General features: G+C 39.8%; 1 protein-coding gene and 2 long non-coding RNA genes across 4 annotated transcripts; 2 read left to right on the top strand and 1 right to left on the bottom strand.

The window, feature by feature from the left end:
* The first annotated feature begins 82 nt into the window (after window positions 1–82).
* On the top strand, window positions 83–13728 carry LOC129862311 (protein FAM3C-like). Of its 2 annotated transcripts, XM_055933823.1 has the most exons (9): window positions 83–573; window positions 8137–8205; window positions 8437–8511; window positions 8707–8830; window positions 9485–9543; window positions 9660–9701; window positions 12289–12373; window positions 12620–12746; window positions 12912–13728. In XM_055933823.1, the coding sequence occupies exons 1-9, from the start codon at window positions 555–557 to the stop codon at window positions 12999–13001; spliced, it is 690 nt and encodes a 229-aa protein (XP_055789798.1). In that variant the 5' UTR covers window positions 83–554; the 3' UTR covers window positions 13002–13728. The 2 variants fall into 2 exon arrangements, with proteins under 2 accessions (XP_055789798.1, XP_055789799.1); XM_055933824.1 differs by lacking the exon at window positions 8137–8205.
* Window positions 3429–4932, bottom strand: LOC129862313 (uncharacterized). The gene is made up of 2 exons (XR_008760751.1): window positions 4647–4932; window positions 3429–4415 (listed from the first exon to the last, which is right to left on the bottom strand). It is a non-coding gene; the product is annotated as an uncharacterized LOC129862313 (long non-coding RNA).
* On the top strand, window positions 5301–7036 carry LOC129862314 (uncharacterized). The gene is made up of 3 exons (XR_008760752.1): window positions 5301–5391; window positions 5493–6841; window positions 6947–7036. It is a non-coding gene; the product is annotated as an uncharacterized LOC129862314 (long non-coding RNA).
* Window positions 13729–14482: the final 754 nt, after the last annotated feature.

The following is a 14482-nucleotide window of genomic DNA, read 5'->3' as shown; positions in this document are numbered from 1 at the left end:
CGGATCTGTACAAATGTAGAGGACTAGGGGCTAAAATCAATGGATGGTTAGGTTTGAACGCAACAGCTATTTTATTTAACCTTTATTTAAGTCCTTGTCTAACCCGCTCCACTGGCACGGACAGTGTGCCAAGTGCTGGGACAAGTCCTTCTTTCTTCACGGACCTGGAGGTCCTGCAGTTCCACCGACTGTCCAGCTTGAAGTGTCATCGCGGCTGCAGCCTCCAGTACAGTGAGCAAAGTGTTTCCGGGTGGAAAGGTTCCATATTACCCAGGAGATTCATTGCCTCTTTTCTTGCATAGGCCTTGTTCAAACATAATGCACAATGTGTTTTTGACAGGCAATTGCCTGTGCATAGTGCTGCAGTAGTATAATGTTTTGAGAGGGGGTGGAGAAAAGGGAGGGGTGATTGAGTAAAAGAATCTGGTGAAGAAAGAAACTTAGCTTTTAACCTAACTGGATCAACCTGACTAGCAACCAGCTGCATTTGCTCTTTTGTGCTTCTCATAAGGGGCTTCTCATACAGGCAACAGGAGAGAGAGTAATCAGATATCATGCTCACTGTACGCATAGGTAAGTCATATTTTCCCATAAAATGCCAATGTTTTATGTTCACTGAGAAATCTGGATATCAATCTGTCTGTCAATACAGTATTTACTTTAAGAACAATGACAAGTTAATCTCTTGTAGGACAAAGGGTGCATAAAACACAGGGCTCCACAAGTTGCAAAGCCAGGGTTTTTTTCAGCATGTTTTATGTATTACTGCTCAATATATGAATGTTTTAATAGTGTGTATAGAGTACTATGGTATAACCTATTTTATGAACAAATTAATAAACAAGATTATAAACAAAATAGGTTTTCCATAGAGGAGTGAAGACTACCAGAGAGAATAAAGTAGATGTCACACGTCAAAATGTTGATTTATGACCCTATGTCCTGCTGACGTGTGCATGCCCATATTTGGGCTTCCGGTCAGGACATCCTGGTGGTTAGGGGGGGGCAGGGGGTGAGGAAGTGACCAGGTGTCAGGTCATCCTGTTCCTGTTTCTCACGGCTTAGAGTGTGAAAAAAGTTTTATGATGTCTTTGAAGTTGTCATGATGTTTGATGTCTAGTGTCCTGTTTGGAATGGGTTGGGGGTTAATGAACATTTCAAAGAGTAAGGCCTATTTTATAGCCCTCAGGGGTTTGTTGTCTATGAAACACGAATGTCCTGGGGTATTGGGCTTTGCAGACGCCTTATAAAGCCCCAGTACAATACATGCTTAAGACTGTACATGATAACCCCCGGATATTAAACAAAAATGACACCTATGCCAATTTGTGGTATGTTATGCGCGTCTTGTCATGAACCCAGTGACCAAAGCATTGAGGAAGTTCTGTGTGAAGCTCCAGAATGTTTCAAAGGATTTTTGGGTACGAGTGAGGGACATATGTCTTACATATTCCAGCCGGAGGATTCTACGGTAAAGATCTTCAACGCCAGTGGCCCCAAACCCCTTTATCAGGCAAAACCTGGGAGCTCTTCTCCTGCTCTGGGGATGAGAGAATGGCTAAAGATCAGGCTGGCGCTCTGTAAAATTTAACAGGCCCTGAGTGGTACAAATGTGCCAGAATATGCGTTGGAAGAACAGGTCTGCGGCCGCAGGGATCTGAAGGCCCTAAGAGTCGCTTCAATGGCCTATTGCCCAGACAACAAAGTGAATATTTTAGCCTGTGAACTTTATGATGGGGTTAATGTTACAAAGTCTGTCAATTCTCCTGTATATTCCAGAGCATGCAAAGATGTAAACTTTTTTATTCCTGTGTTTAGTTTTAAATGGGTGGATTATCCGATTTTCATAACCCTTATGAATAAGCTGGACAGTCTTTTCCAAAATCGCCCTGGCTGTCCTTGAGACATAGCCAGGACCTAAAGGCCCGACGTATTATCTACCCCTGGAGTGAAAACTTACGGCGTTTTGAAGGACCTTGCAAGAGAGCCAGGTAGTTTGATGGTGACTTGGACACTGATAATGGTGGTTGGCTACACCAGGCCCCTGGATCTGTAAGAAAGGCATCGTAAAAGACCTTAATTATGAACGGCAATAAAATGTATGTACTAAATATTTTGAATTAAATAAAATATGTTTTTAAAAGCCGAATCTCACCACGTCATGAACTCTCTCGTTTGTTCACTCTTAGCGCAGTCTGTCCCTGAGAAAAAACTTTCGGAAAAAGCCATGTGCTCGCGTGTGTGTGCGTGCGTGTGCTGGAGTGTATGTGTGTGTGTGTGTGTGTGTGTGTGTGTGTGTGTGTGTGTGTGTGTGTGTGTGTGTGTGTGTGTGTGTGTGTGTGTGTGTGTGTGTGTGTGTGTGTGTGTGTGTGTTAGAAACAAGGTCCCTTCGCATTGTGGACATTTCAAGCTTTCAACAACAATAAAACAGCCATCTAAATAATGTTTCTAGGCCTAACACACTGTTGAGTTTCCTATTTAGTTGTCTTTATATGTACATGCACCGAGCTGGATGATAACTAAAAAATAATGGCAGGGCATGTAGTCATGTTAAGATTTTCATTGTTTTCTTGTCAGAGTTTTATGGTTTTGCATATGTCTGTGCATTCTAGGATGTCGTGATAGGTTTGAGGATCAGATCAAGCCTATTGGTATTCTTCATAATTAATTGTTCCAAAAAAAAAAAAAAAAAAGGACCCACAACTGTTCTGGGTTAATTCCCTAGCTGTTTGCATGGCTTGGTAGTGTATTAGCCTGGTATGAGGCAAGATAAATAATAAAATTTAAGTAAAGTATAAAATAAACCGTATTATCCTAAATTGCTAAATTAATTTTAAAAAATCACATCAACATCATAATCTTTCAAAATGTACCTGTTTTCCATATAGAATGCCATGTATACTGAATGTATTACAACTTTTTGTGTTTTGTCTTAGTGATTGTTCTTTAGTATATAGGAAACTCTACAGTGTGTTAGTCCGAGAAACCTTATTTGTGATATTGTAACAACAGTTTTTAACGTTGGTAATTGTATCAAATATATATCTTTGCATGTTTGAATTAAAGCTCCTTTAAAATGTTTTCATCACGGCCCGGTAAACACATTCTTGTAAGTTGTCTACGCTGACATTTCTGGGTATGTCTCGCATGTAACATAATAATACTAAAGATTCTAATCCTTTTTTATATTACTTTTTATAATAATACAAATCTGTCAACCAAATATATTTCTGAAAACCCCTTTTTGCATCTTCAATAGTTGTCACATTGTGTTTTACAGATACCCTGTCTATAAAAATCTAAGACCTATCAACACTCAGGAGTCACTGTCCTTTCTCTTGTCTTTTTCATAGCCTGACAGAGAGAGAGAACAAGTAATATTACACACTTAAATAATAGCTCATCATTCACACACATACCGCCCTGTCTTCATAGTTGTTCATAGTTTATTATCATAGTTTGATCATAGTTTTGTCATAGCTTCTAATTATCGTTTCTAATCACAGATTGAATATAGTTTGCCATGGTTTCTAATCATACTTTCTGGTCTGAGAGGTCTGATTTAATAAGCGGTTCAAGTAGACCCTAAGGGGGCAGAAGCTATTGTTTACAAACAGTATGAATAAAAACAATGTTTCATTGTATAAATAGCCTGCATTTTTAAAAACATACATGTAAATGCCTAGAATTAAGACCAATCATTCTTAGATAATATATATATATATACAAACATCACTTGTAATATTCAACTCCCCTTCAAAAAAGTTCCATGAGGAAGGAAAGATTCACCGTCTATCGTTTTATCTGTCCTGGGGTGCTGGCTTGTGTTTGGAGTTCGGTTAAGGCCTTCAGTACAAGCCCGCAGAATTGTCTCTGTTTCATCTGCTCTTCCGTAGTCGGGTGGGGGGACTTACGCCGAAAATTGTGTATTAGTGAATGGGCCACGTAAAGGACCGGACGCAGTTTGCTTCTGAGAATCACCGTCTAACTCTGTCGGTTCCCAATCCATTATGCCCTGTAGCCTCTGGGTATCATACAAACGTTAGATAATGTTAACATGTATTTATACGAAATAGATACATTTTAACTTATAAGAATACGTCCATTTAACATATGGCCTAAAAAATATATTTAAAAAACTAATTATAATGATAATTATTGTCCTTCTGTTTCTGAATATCTGTAAAAATCGTCGTCTTCCTGTTTTAGAATAGCATGACTGAATGTTGTTTCAGCCTCGGAGTTTTCCTTAACCTGTTTTCTGCCCATCACAAACAACCGCAAATCAGAGACAGTTGACATATAGATATCTCGTAAAATTCTGTGTCCATCCGTTGCTCTCCGGAATTCCATTCTAATGAAGGTGGTTCCATATCCTTTATCCCCGGGATGCAGTTGGCTTAATGTTGCATATCCTGCGAACATTTTGAAATACATGAATATGTGCATTTGACTTAAATAAAATAATTATTGTTGTCATCGGTTAAAACCCTTATAAAACTCCTGTTTAATATTACTATAACATTCCCAATGTTCAAACAATTCCTCACAACAGCCAAATCTAATATACAGCATATATATATATATATATATATATATATATATATATATATATATATATATATATATTTATTTCAAGAACTCACCTTCAGAAAGATCCATTAGGAGGTTTTCCCAGATTATCTTTTTAACGGGTCAGTCCGATAACAGTTCTGTGGATGCTGTAGGGTAAGTTTGTAGCGGAGCTAAAACGAGGCTAACAGTGGACCTGTTGTCAATAGCGTTTTGTGCCCCTAACTAGAGAAAGTACTGAATGATTTTACAGAGCATTGTGGTTGACGTTTTTTCGGGCTATACACCTGGTATATTTGACTCCTAAGGTATTTGGTTCAAACAAAGTGATTGGGGTGTCTAAACATTATGACCCTTTTGATATTCTACAACCTCCGGGGGGGGGGGGGGGGGGGGGGGGCTAGCACCTCGATGCTGGGGGGACGGTCTAGACATCGCTGGGCTGATTGACTTTTTAGCCCCCACATCCTCTGGGGGTGTGATCTAAATTAGGTTTTGAAAGGCCTTTGTGTTTAGGATGCGTGAGACACAGACAACCTTTTTGTTGGGGGGTAGGCCTCTGTTTTCCAGGATATTGTAAACCTTGGTTTCAAACGACCCCTGCATAGAAAGAGAGAGAGAGAGAGAACCTTGAGCGCAACCGCATAGCCATTTATGAACACACACCCCGCCCCGTTTTCTTTGTTTTGAAACACACACACACATCCACTACCGCACACGCACGCACACACACACGCGCACATGGCTTTTTCCGCAAGTTTTTTTCTCCGGGGGCATGCTTGGTGATAGAAGGAAAGGACTTATTTCTATCGTTAGAAGGTGAGATACAATTTTAAAACCATTTATTTAATTCAAAATATTTAGTACATACAGTTTATAGCCGTTCATAATTAATGTATTTTACTATGCCTTTCTTACAGATATAGGTCCTGGTTAGCCCTGACCATTATCCGATCGCTAAGACGCTTGCACACTCCCTCAAAGCTCCGTAAATTTTCCCTCCATGGGTAGATAATCCGTCCGGCATGTAAATCCTGGGGTATGCCCACAGCTTTAATGAATAAAATGGGTAGAAAATGAATCTGTTTAAGTCATAAGTAAAGGCCTTTCATAAAGAGGCTGTCATGATTGACTGTGGCCCATATTTAACACGTATTGCTTGTTACATAAGACCCCTGTTGTACATTGAATATCCACTAGCAGATTTGTGTAGCATACATCTCCACTGTATCGGTCATGTTCCTGTGGTCTTTTTAAAAGTCAATAAACATATGTGTAAAATTTACACTTTTGTTTCACTGTAGATTTGTTTAAGCCCACCTAGAAACACCTGATTTATCCCACAGCATTAATGAATAAGCTGTGTAGAAAATGAATCTGTTTAAGTCATAAGTAAAGGCCTTTCGAAAAAGAGGCTGTCTTGATTGACTGTGGCCCATATTTAACACGTATTGCTTGTTACATAAGACCCCTGTTGTACATTGAATATCCAATAGCCGATTTTTGGAGCATCTCCACTATATCTGTCATGTTACTGTGGTCTTTTTAAAAGTCAATAAACATGTGTGTAAAATGTACACTTTTGTTTCACTGTAGATTTGTTTAAGCCCACCTAGAAACACCTGATTTATCCCACAGCATTAATGAATAAGCTGGGTATAAAATTATTCTGTTTAAGTTATAAGTAAAGGCCTTTCCTAAAGAGGCTGTCATGATTGACTGTGGCCCATATTTAACACGTATTGCTTGTTACAGAAGACCACTGTTGAACATTGAATATCCATTCATCCCTGTTACACCTTTATGTGTTGGCTCTCTATGTCTGTACATAGGGTGAAATGCGTTTCACTAAAGTTATTATACCCTAAACCTAAACCTGAAATTACATTTAGGATCTTTCTTTGGGGTTCTAATCTCCCCGGTGTACATGCACCGAACAACCATAGGCTGGAGCCACCTGGAAGCTCGGTGCATGTACATATAAAGACAACTAAATAGGAAACTCAACAGTGTGTTAGGCCTAGAAACATTATTTAGATGGCTGTTTTATTGTTGTTGAAAGCTTGAAATGTCCACAATGCGAAGGGACCTTGTTTCTAACACACACACACATACACACACACACACACACACACACACACACACACACACACACACATACACTCCAGCACACGCACGCACACACACGCGAGCACATGGCTTTTTCCGAAAGTTTTTTCTCAGGGACAGACTGCGCTAAGAGTGAACAAACGAGAGAGTTCATGACGTGGTGAGATTCGGCTTTTAAAAACATATTTTATTTCATTCAAAATATTTAGTACATACATTTTATAACCGTTCATAATTAAGGTCTTTTACGATGCCTTTCTTACAGATCCAGGGGCCTGGTGTAGCCAACCACCATTATCAGTGTCCAAGTCACCATCAAACTGCCTGGCTCTCTTGCAAGGTCCTTCAAAACGCCGTAAGTTTTCACTCCAGGGGTAGATAATACGTCGGGCCTTTAGGTCCTGGCTATGTCTCAAGGACAGCCAAGGCCAGCGCTTTAACTGTTCACGATTTTGGAAAAGACTGTCCAGCTTATTCATAAGGGTTATGAAAATCGGATAATCCAACCATTTAAAACTAAACACAGGAATAAAAAAGTTTACATCTTTGCATGTGTAACGGATGTGAAATGGCTAGCTAGTTAGCGGGTACGCGCTAGTAGCATTTCAATCAGTTACGTCACTTGCTCTGAGACTTAAGTAGTGTTGCCCCTTGCTCTGCAAGGGCCGCGGCTTTTGTGGAGCGATGGGTAACGACGCTTCGTGGGTGACTGTTGTTGATGTGTGCAGAAGGTCCCTGGTTCGCGCCGACGTCAGGGCGAGGGGACGACGTAAAGTTATACTGTTACACATGCTCTGGAATATACAGGAGAATTGACAGACTTTGTAACATTAGCCCCATCATAAAGTTCACAGGCTAAAATTGTCACTTTGTTGTCTAGGCTATAGGCCATTGAAGCGACTCTTAGGGCCTTCAGATCCCTGCGGCCGCAGACCTGTTCTTCCAACGCATATCCTGGCACATTTGTACCACTCACCCAAACCACCAGGATGTCCTGACCGGAAGCCCAAATATGGGCATGCACACGTCAGCAGGACATAGGGTCATAAATCAACATTTTGACGTGTGACATCTACTTTATTCTCTCTACTACCAATCAGCAATGTGGTTTTACTGGTAGAGCAGTCTTCTATTTATCTCTGGCTCAGGCCAGTCAGGTGTTATTAACCCTTTTCTACTGTAGGGTGAGTGTAGAAATATACCTTAGTGTTTAGTGTAGGGCCCAGATCCTAGCTTGTGATCCATGCGGGTACTGAATTTCTCATAATTCATGCATTTACTGTATGTCAATAGGATATTGAATTGAACATGAGTGAAATCAGCCCTTTGGTTGTACATTTTACAGTTGTAGTCATCCATTCATTGACAGCTGTCTATGCTTCTCCACAATATATACTGTAAGTGACTTGGTGATTATCCCGTATCAGTACGATATCCCCATTATTTATCTTGCAGGCCTTCTTCCAATCATAGCAGTGCTTGGAGTCCTTTTCTTTGCTGTTTTAATCATAATGCGGTCTCAAAGTAAGTCTCGATGACAATGTTTGTCACACAAGGACACATTCATTTGATAACGACTATTAATTACATGCTGTTAATAAAACCGGCATAACATTTGAATAAACGTTTGTCATCTAGCCTAGCTACTGATGAATTTATCAGGAAAAGAGTTCATGTTTTCTTCAAGAGTAAGTACCCGCTACAATAATTCCCATTCATAATGATACACGCTGCTCCTTCCCCCTATTACTCTAGGCCACACCCTCTCCTGGTATCCTGAGTTTCCTGGTCCAGAGTGGCTACAGGTGCCTAATGTACCCCAAGAGACCAGTGAGTAATCAGAAGGATGTGTATTTCCACCTGTGCAACATGTTTGGGCTACTAGCATCCACATATTCAAAATTTTAACAAAACAAAGTTGTAGCTGGCAAGGCCAAAAAGCTAGTCTATCCCATCAAATGAATGGTATGGGGAACCATTAATATGTGTGATTGTGTGTGTTTCTCCTCCTGAATACTTGCGCAGCCTCCAGACAAAGACCAAGTCCGTGTGGCATCCCAAAGCCCTGTCCAGAGGGGGACTTCAGCTTTTTAATCGCCAGTGGAGCTGCTAATGTGGTTGGACCCAAAATCTGCATAGAGGACAAAATGTAAGGAACATATCCCTGTGTGTGTTGTTACAGGTTTTTTCCATTTATGTTTTGGGGTTGGACTTTTAGCATGTAGGGCTCGCTATCACCTTGTTAGTCAGTATGTGTTACACCTGTGCTGGTTGCGATGTCGTTAGTGGGAAGGTGTTTTACCTGAGATTGCCCAGGTGCTATTTAAGAGTGGCTGGCCCACTGCTCCAGTTGTCTTGATAGATCCGAAGGGTTAATACCTTTAGTTGGCGCTCCCTATTTTTATTTTGTAGACCAACAAGGCTTTATCTGGTTTTGCGCCACACTTTTGTTTTACTTCCTGTCTTTACATTTGGTATGGGTTTTACTTTTGTTTGCTTTTTCTTGGGCAAATTCAGTCGGCTCTCATGGTGGGTGTCTTTTAGGTTCCTGTTGATGCTAGTCAACCTTTAGTAGACACCCCCATGAGTCTTTCAGAACCTTCCTAAAACCCCACCTGTTTTGGTTGTTGGTCAGTGACTCTTTGTTAGTGCCTTTTGTTTGAGCAATGTTTTTTTTTTTTTGCTGGGGAATGTATCTGTCTGTAAGTGAGAGTGATATCTTGATGTAGAGAGTGCCATATTGTTCACTGTTGTGGGGGGAGGGGTTGTCGGGTTGTAAGACTCTGTTCTATGTTCTCTTCAGGGTTATGGGTTATGTGGAAAAAAATGTAGGGTACGGAATTAACATTGCTGTTGTGAACGGTAAGTCAAAAGGTTATATACACACAAATAGTATTAACAGTTTTCATATATTTTACATCTTGTATTCAGTGTTTATCTGATTTGAAATACCTAATTAGTCTCTCTTTTTCACACAGGGAAGGGTATGAAGACAGCATTTTTTAACATGTATGATGGTGGTAAGATGGTTTACAGCCCCCTATAAAAATATAAAAATTGGCCATGTGCACTGCCTAGTGACGATCTACACACCACATTGCAGTTTTCACATTTTGCAAATCTAAATGGTTTAAATTGGGGATTTTTTAAAACCAATCTACACAACATACTCCACATTTCAAAGTGAAATAAATGATATAAAAAAATAAAATTAGGTTTTATCTAACCTTTCACCTTTCATATTTCTTTGAGCCTAGCAAACTCCCCCAGTCCCTGCCCGTGACAAGCATACCCATAACATGCCACCACAATACTTGACACATTACTGACCTGTATGGGGGAAAAAAAGAAGGCCGTGTTAAACTCCACTCTAAATCATTGATTCTGTTTGCAAAAAGGCAGTCAAGTAATACTGCAAGACAACACGGCAAAGAAAAATACTTTTGGAATAAATTAAATACTAAAGGTTTGGGTCAAATCCAGTACAACACGAAAGGTGCAAAGCTTAGGAATTGAGGACATTTTAATGCCAAAGACATTAAATGGCTTTCCAAGAGGTGTTGAGTGGTCCAGTCTATCCTGAATTAAATTAGCTTGAAAATCAGAGACATACAGAGTATACCAAACACCTTCCTAATATTGAGGCGTTGTCGTGCCCTCTTCACGATTTTGGTGTTTGGACCATGATAGTTTGTTAGTGATGTGGATGCCAAGGAACTTGAAGCTCTCGACCCGCTCCACTACAGCCCAGTCGATGTGAATGGGGGAGTGCTCGGCCTCCCTTTTCCTATAGTCCACGATCAGCTCTTTTGTCTTGCTCACGTTGACGGAGAGGTTGTTGTCCTGGCACCACACTGCCAGGTCTCTGACCTCCCTGTAAGCTGTCTCATCCTTGTCGGTGATCAGGCCTACCGCCGTTGTTGTCGGCTAACTTAATGATGGTGTTGGAGTGGCGTGGCCACGCAGTCGTGGGTGAAAAGGGAGTACAGGAGGGGACTGAGCACGCACCCATGAGGGCCCCCAGTGTTGAGGATCAGCATGGGAGATGTGTTGTTGTTTACCCTTACCACCTGGGGGTGGCCCATCAGGAAGTCCAGGATCCAGTGGCAGAGGAAGGTGTTTAGTCTCAGGGTCGAAAGCATTCCACAGGAATGCTGGCCCATATTGACTCCAATGCTTCCCACAGTTGTCAAGTTGGCTGGATGTCCTTTGGGTGGTGGACCATTCTTGATACACACGGGAAACTGTTGTGTGGAAAAACCCAACAGCGTTGCAATTCTTACAAAAACCGGTGCTCCTGGCACCTAGTACCATACCTGTTTGAAAGGCACTTGCCCGTTCACCCTCTGAAAGGAACACATACACAATCCATGTCTCAATTATCTCGCGGCTTAAAAATCCTTTAACCTGTCACCTCCCCTTAATCTACACTGATTAAAGTGGATTTAACAAGTGACAACAGTAAGGGATCATAGCATTCATCTGGTCAGTCTGTCATGGAAAGAGACAGTTTTGTATATTCAGTGTATTGCTGTCCATCAATAATTCCCAACCAAATTTACTGAGCTTGAGCAATTCTGACAAAAACAATGGATATACAGAGTTCCATAATTATTGGCACCCTTGATAAAGATGAGTAAAAAATATATAATACAAATACTGGGCTATATTCTATGCTAAATAAAATTGGTAAATTATATAATTTTATACTAATACAATTAATCAGATTTTTTTTAAAACTAGTAATAAATAAAAAAAGGGTGTCAAAATTATTGGCAACCCTGTTTTCAGTACTCCAGCACTCTCCCCTTGCAAGAATAACGACAGACTTTTTTCAAAATTATTTGAGTTTTGAGAACACATTGGGATGGACTTTAGACCCTTCCTATATACAGAATCTTCCAAGATCCTTGATATCCTTCGTCTGCGTTTATGGACTGTCCTCTTTGATTCAAACCACAGGTTTTCAATGGGGTTCAAGTCCGGAGACTGAGATGACCATTGCAAAATGTTGATTTGTGGTCAATTAACCATTTCTTTGTGGATTTTGATTCATGCTTTGGATTGTTTTGCTGGAAGATCCACTTGCGGCCAAGTGTCAGCCTCCTGGCAGAGGCAACCAGGTTTTTGGCGAAAAATGTGCAAACTGTAATGGCTTCCAACGGTGCTTCCACCAGGTATTAACTGTGAGGTGTGAAGACATATGCAATAAAGACTTAATATTTCAAAATGTATTTAGAACATTGTCTATCATTTGAAACTTTATTATTTAAGGCAGCAAAATGTGAAGATTGCAAGGGGTGTGTAGATTTTCACTAGGCACTGTATTTCCTGCTTAGCAACATTAGTTAAATGCATCTCCACCCTTTCCATGATCGGTTTCTGTACCTTGTTATAAATGTTGAGCTATTAACCAACCAGATACAATCATTCCTGTATGGGTTGGTCAACCATATCCAGCACATTGAAAACGGAAGTACAGTGTTTCTTAAAATAATACATAGATTTTGTTCAATTTGAGTGTACATAATTCTAATTTCCACTCCTCAATAAAGAAGAAAACCATTGATCATGTTGAAAAGCTGACATGTCATCTCTGTCTTGCAGATATTGAATCTCTGGTGGAGTTTCTGGAGTCTATTGAGAATGGATCCATTGTGTTGATTGCCACCTACGACGACCCAGCTACAAAGTGGGTCACATTTCATTTTAACATTAAACCAACTTTCATGGCAGAACTTGACCAATATGGTCATCCAGGATACTATATGATAATGCTTTGGGATCTTTGGAGTGTGCACCAAAATCATTTAATTAATTGAAGCGCTCTGCATGCTCATACAAAGTCCTATCGCAAGCCTATTCATATTGTTTTTAGTGATACAATTAATGATGGTAGTGAGGAAAAATACTGAATGGTTTAGTAATTGATTGACAGATTGAACGAAGAAGCAAGGAAGCTTATCAGAGAGCTTGGAAGCTCTGCTATCCAGTCATTAGGCTTCAGAGACAACTGGGTCTTTGTTGGAGGAAAAGGAGCAGATGTCGAGAGTACCTTGGAGAAGGTAATACCATACCAACATGTATAATATGTTTTCACTGTCTCTGTTATCCAGTTTTTTGGATTGCACCTACAGTTCCCCACTTTTTACTGATATCATTTGAGCTGGATGAGCTATGTGGTTATGTTGCTGTTGCAGGAATCTAATTGATCTGTTTCCCCCCCACAGCATATTAAAAACAATAGAGACAAAAACAAGTATGACTCCTGGCCAGAGATGATTGAATTGCAAGGATGCTTACCACGCTATTTGGAGTGATTGGTACCAAAAAATGTTGTTATCCTGCCAGACCCCATATCCACTGTAAACATTTGCACATGTTATGATGTCTGTATTACTCTGAAAAATGCATGATAAACAACAGTTTGGCCTTGTCTATGAAGTATTTTTTTGGCAAAATACAGAATTATCTGTTTATAACACAGATAATAGAGCTCGTCATTTTGTAGTCCTACAAACTGGAAATTAGTTACCTGTGGTTCATTCAGACAATTTTATTGGGGAATTTGATGGGGAAAGAATGGGGTTTTGGGATATATGCCGAAAATAAGGTCTGTGGTTAACACAGGCTTAGAAGGTCTTATACGTTTTGTTCTATGAGATCAGTCTATGAGACCTTCGGTCTCTGAGTTGGGTAAATCAGATTTTAGTTTTCTTGCACCTTATTTGTGGAACAAGCTTCAAAATATTCTTAAATGTGATGTTTTGGTGCCTCAAGGGCAATTCAGACAGCAGATTGAGGACCTTATTACTGATGAATGTGTTTTTTTTATGACCGTGTCTTTCTAAAAGCAATTTGTATTTATATGCATGCATTTTCTGTAATTCAGGGCTAGTCTGTAAATGGGACCTTGGTCTCTGTATGACTCCCAGATAAAATAAAGGTAAAATAAAAATCTGACATTTCAGCATGGAATTAAACATCAAGGTAGGTATTCAGGTAACAATCATGTAAGTACTAAAAAATAAACAGTGCCGATAACAATTACCATCTTCAACTCAATCATCTCTTTCCTGCCAAGATAGGATTTACCCTCCATCCTCCTCTTCCGAACGTCTCCTTTCCACTTTGGAGGGTATTTTATTTTCTTGGCTGGCCCATTCTCCTCCCCTCAGTTGTGCTACTACTGCTGTACAACTTTTTATTTCTAGTAGCTATATAACACAAACAGCTTACTGAGATGTTTCACTATATGACAGATGTGCTTATAGGCGTTGTCATAAAAACAGAACAGTTATAATTGTAAACGGTTTAGTAGATTATAAAAAAAGAAGATCAGTCTTTACATGGCTAAAAGAAAAGGAATATAACATATACTGTTTACAGGAAACTCCTTAGATGAAGTTGCGTGGAAAAAGGAATGGGGTGGTGAAATAATTTGCTGTCATGGACAAAGGAACTCAAAGGGTGTGATGATATTAATTAACAAAAATGTCGATCTGAATGTGCAAATAGTCAGGAATGATTCGCAAGGAAGGTGGATCCTTTTGAATATGAAAGTGTAGGATAAAGAGATTTGTCTCATTAATCTATATGGTCCAAATCAGGATGATTCACACTTCTTCGAAAACATTTATACCAATTTATTGAACTTACAGGCAACAAATGATCTAATCATTATGGTAGGAGACTATAACACAATATTAAGTACCTCAATGTATTAAGTACCTCTATACCTATTTTGCCAATTGGCCTGGACCCCTTTCACTACACAAAGCCCTGCTTATCCTTCACGACT

Source organism: Salvelinus fontinalis, chromosome 9 (genome assembly GCF_029448725.1).
Source record: "Salvelinus fontinalis isolate EN_2023a chromosome 9, ASM2944872v1, whole genome shotgun sequence".
Classification (NCBI taxonomy): Eukaryota; Metazoa; Chordata; class Actinopteri; order Salmoniformes; family Salmonidae; genus Salvelinus; species Salvelinus fontinalis.
Note: the sequence above shows the minus strand (reverse complement) of the source record. Positions and strands in the feature narration are given on the sequence as shown.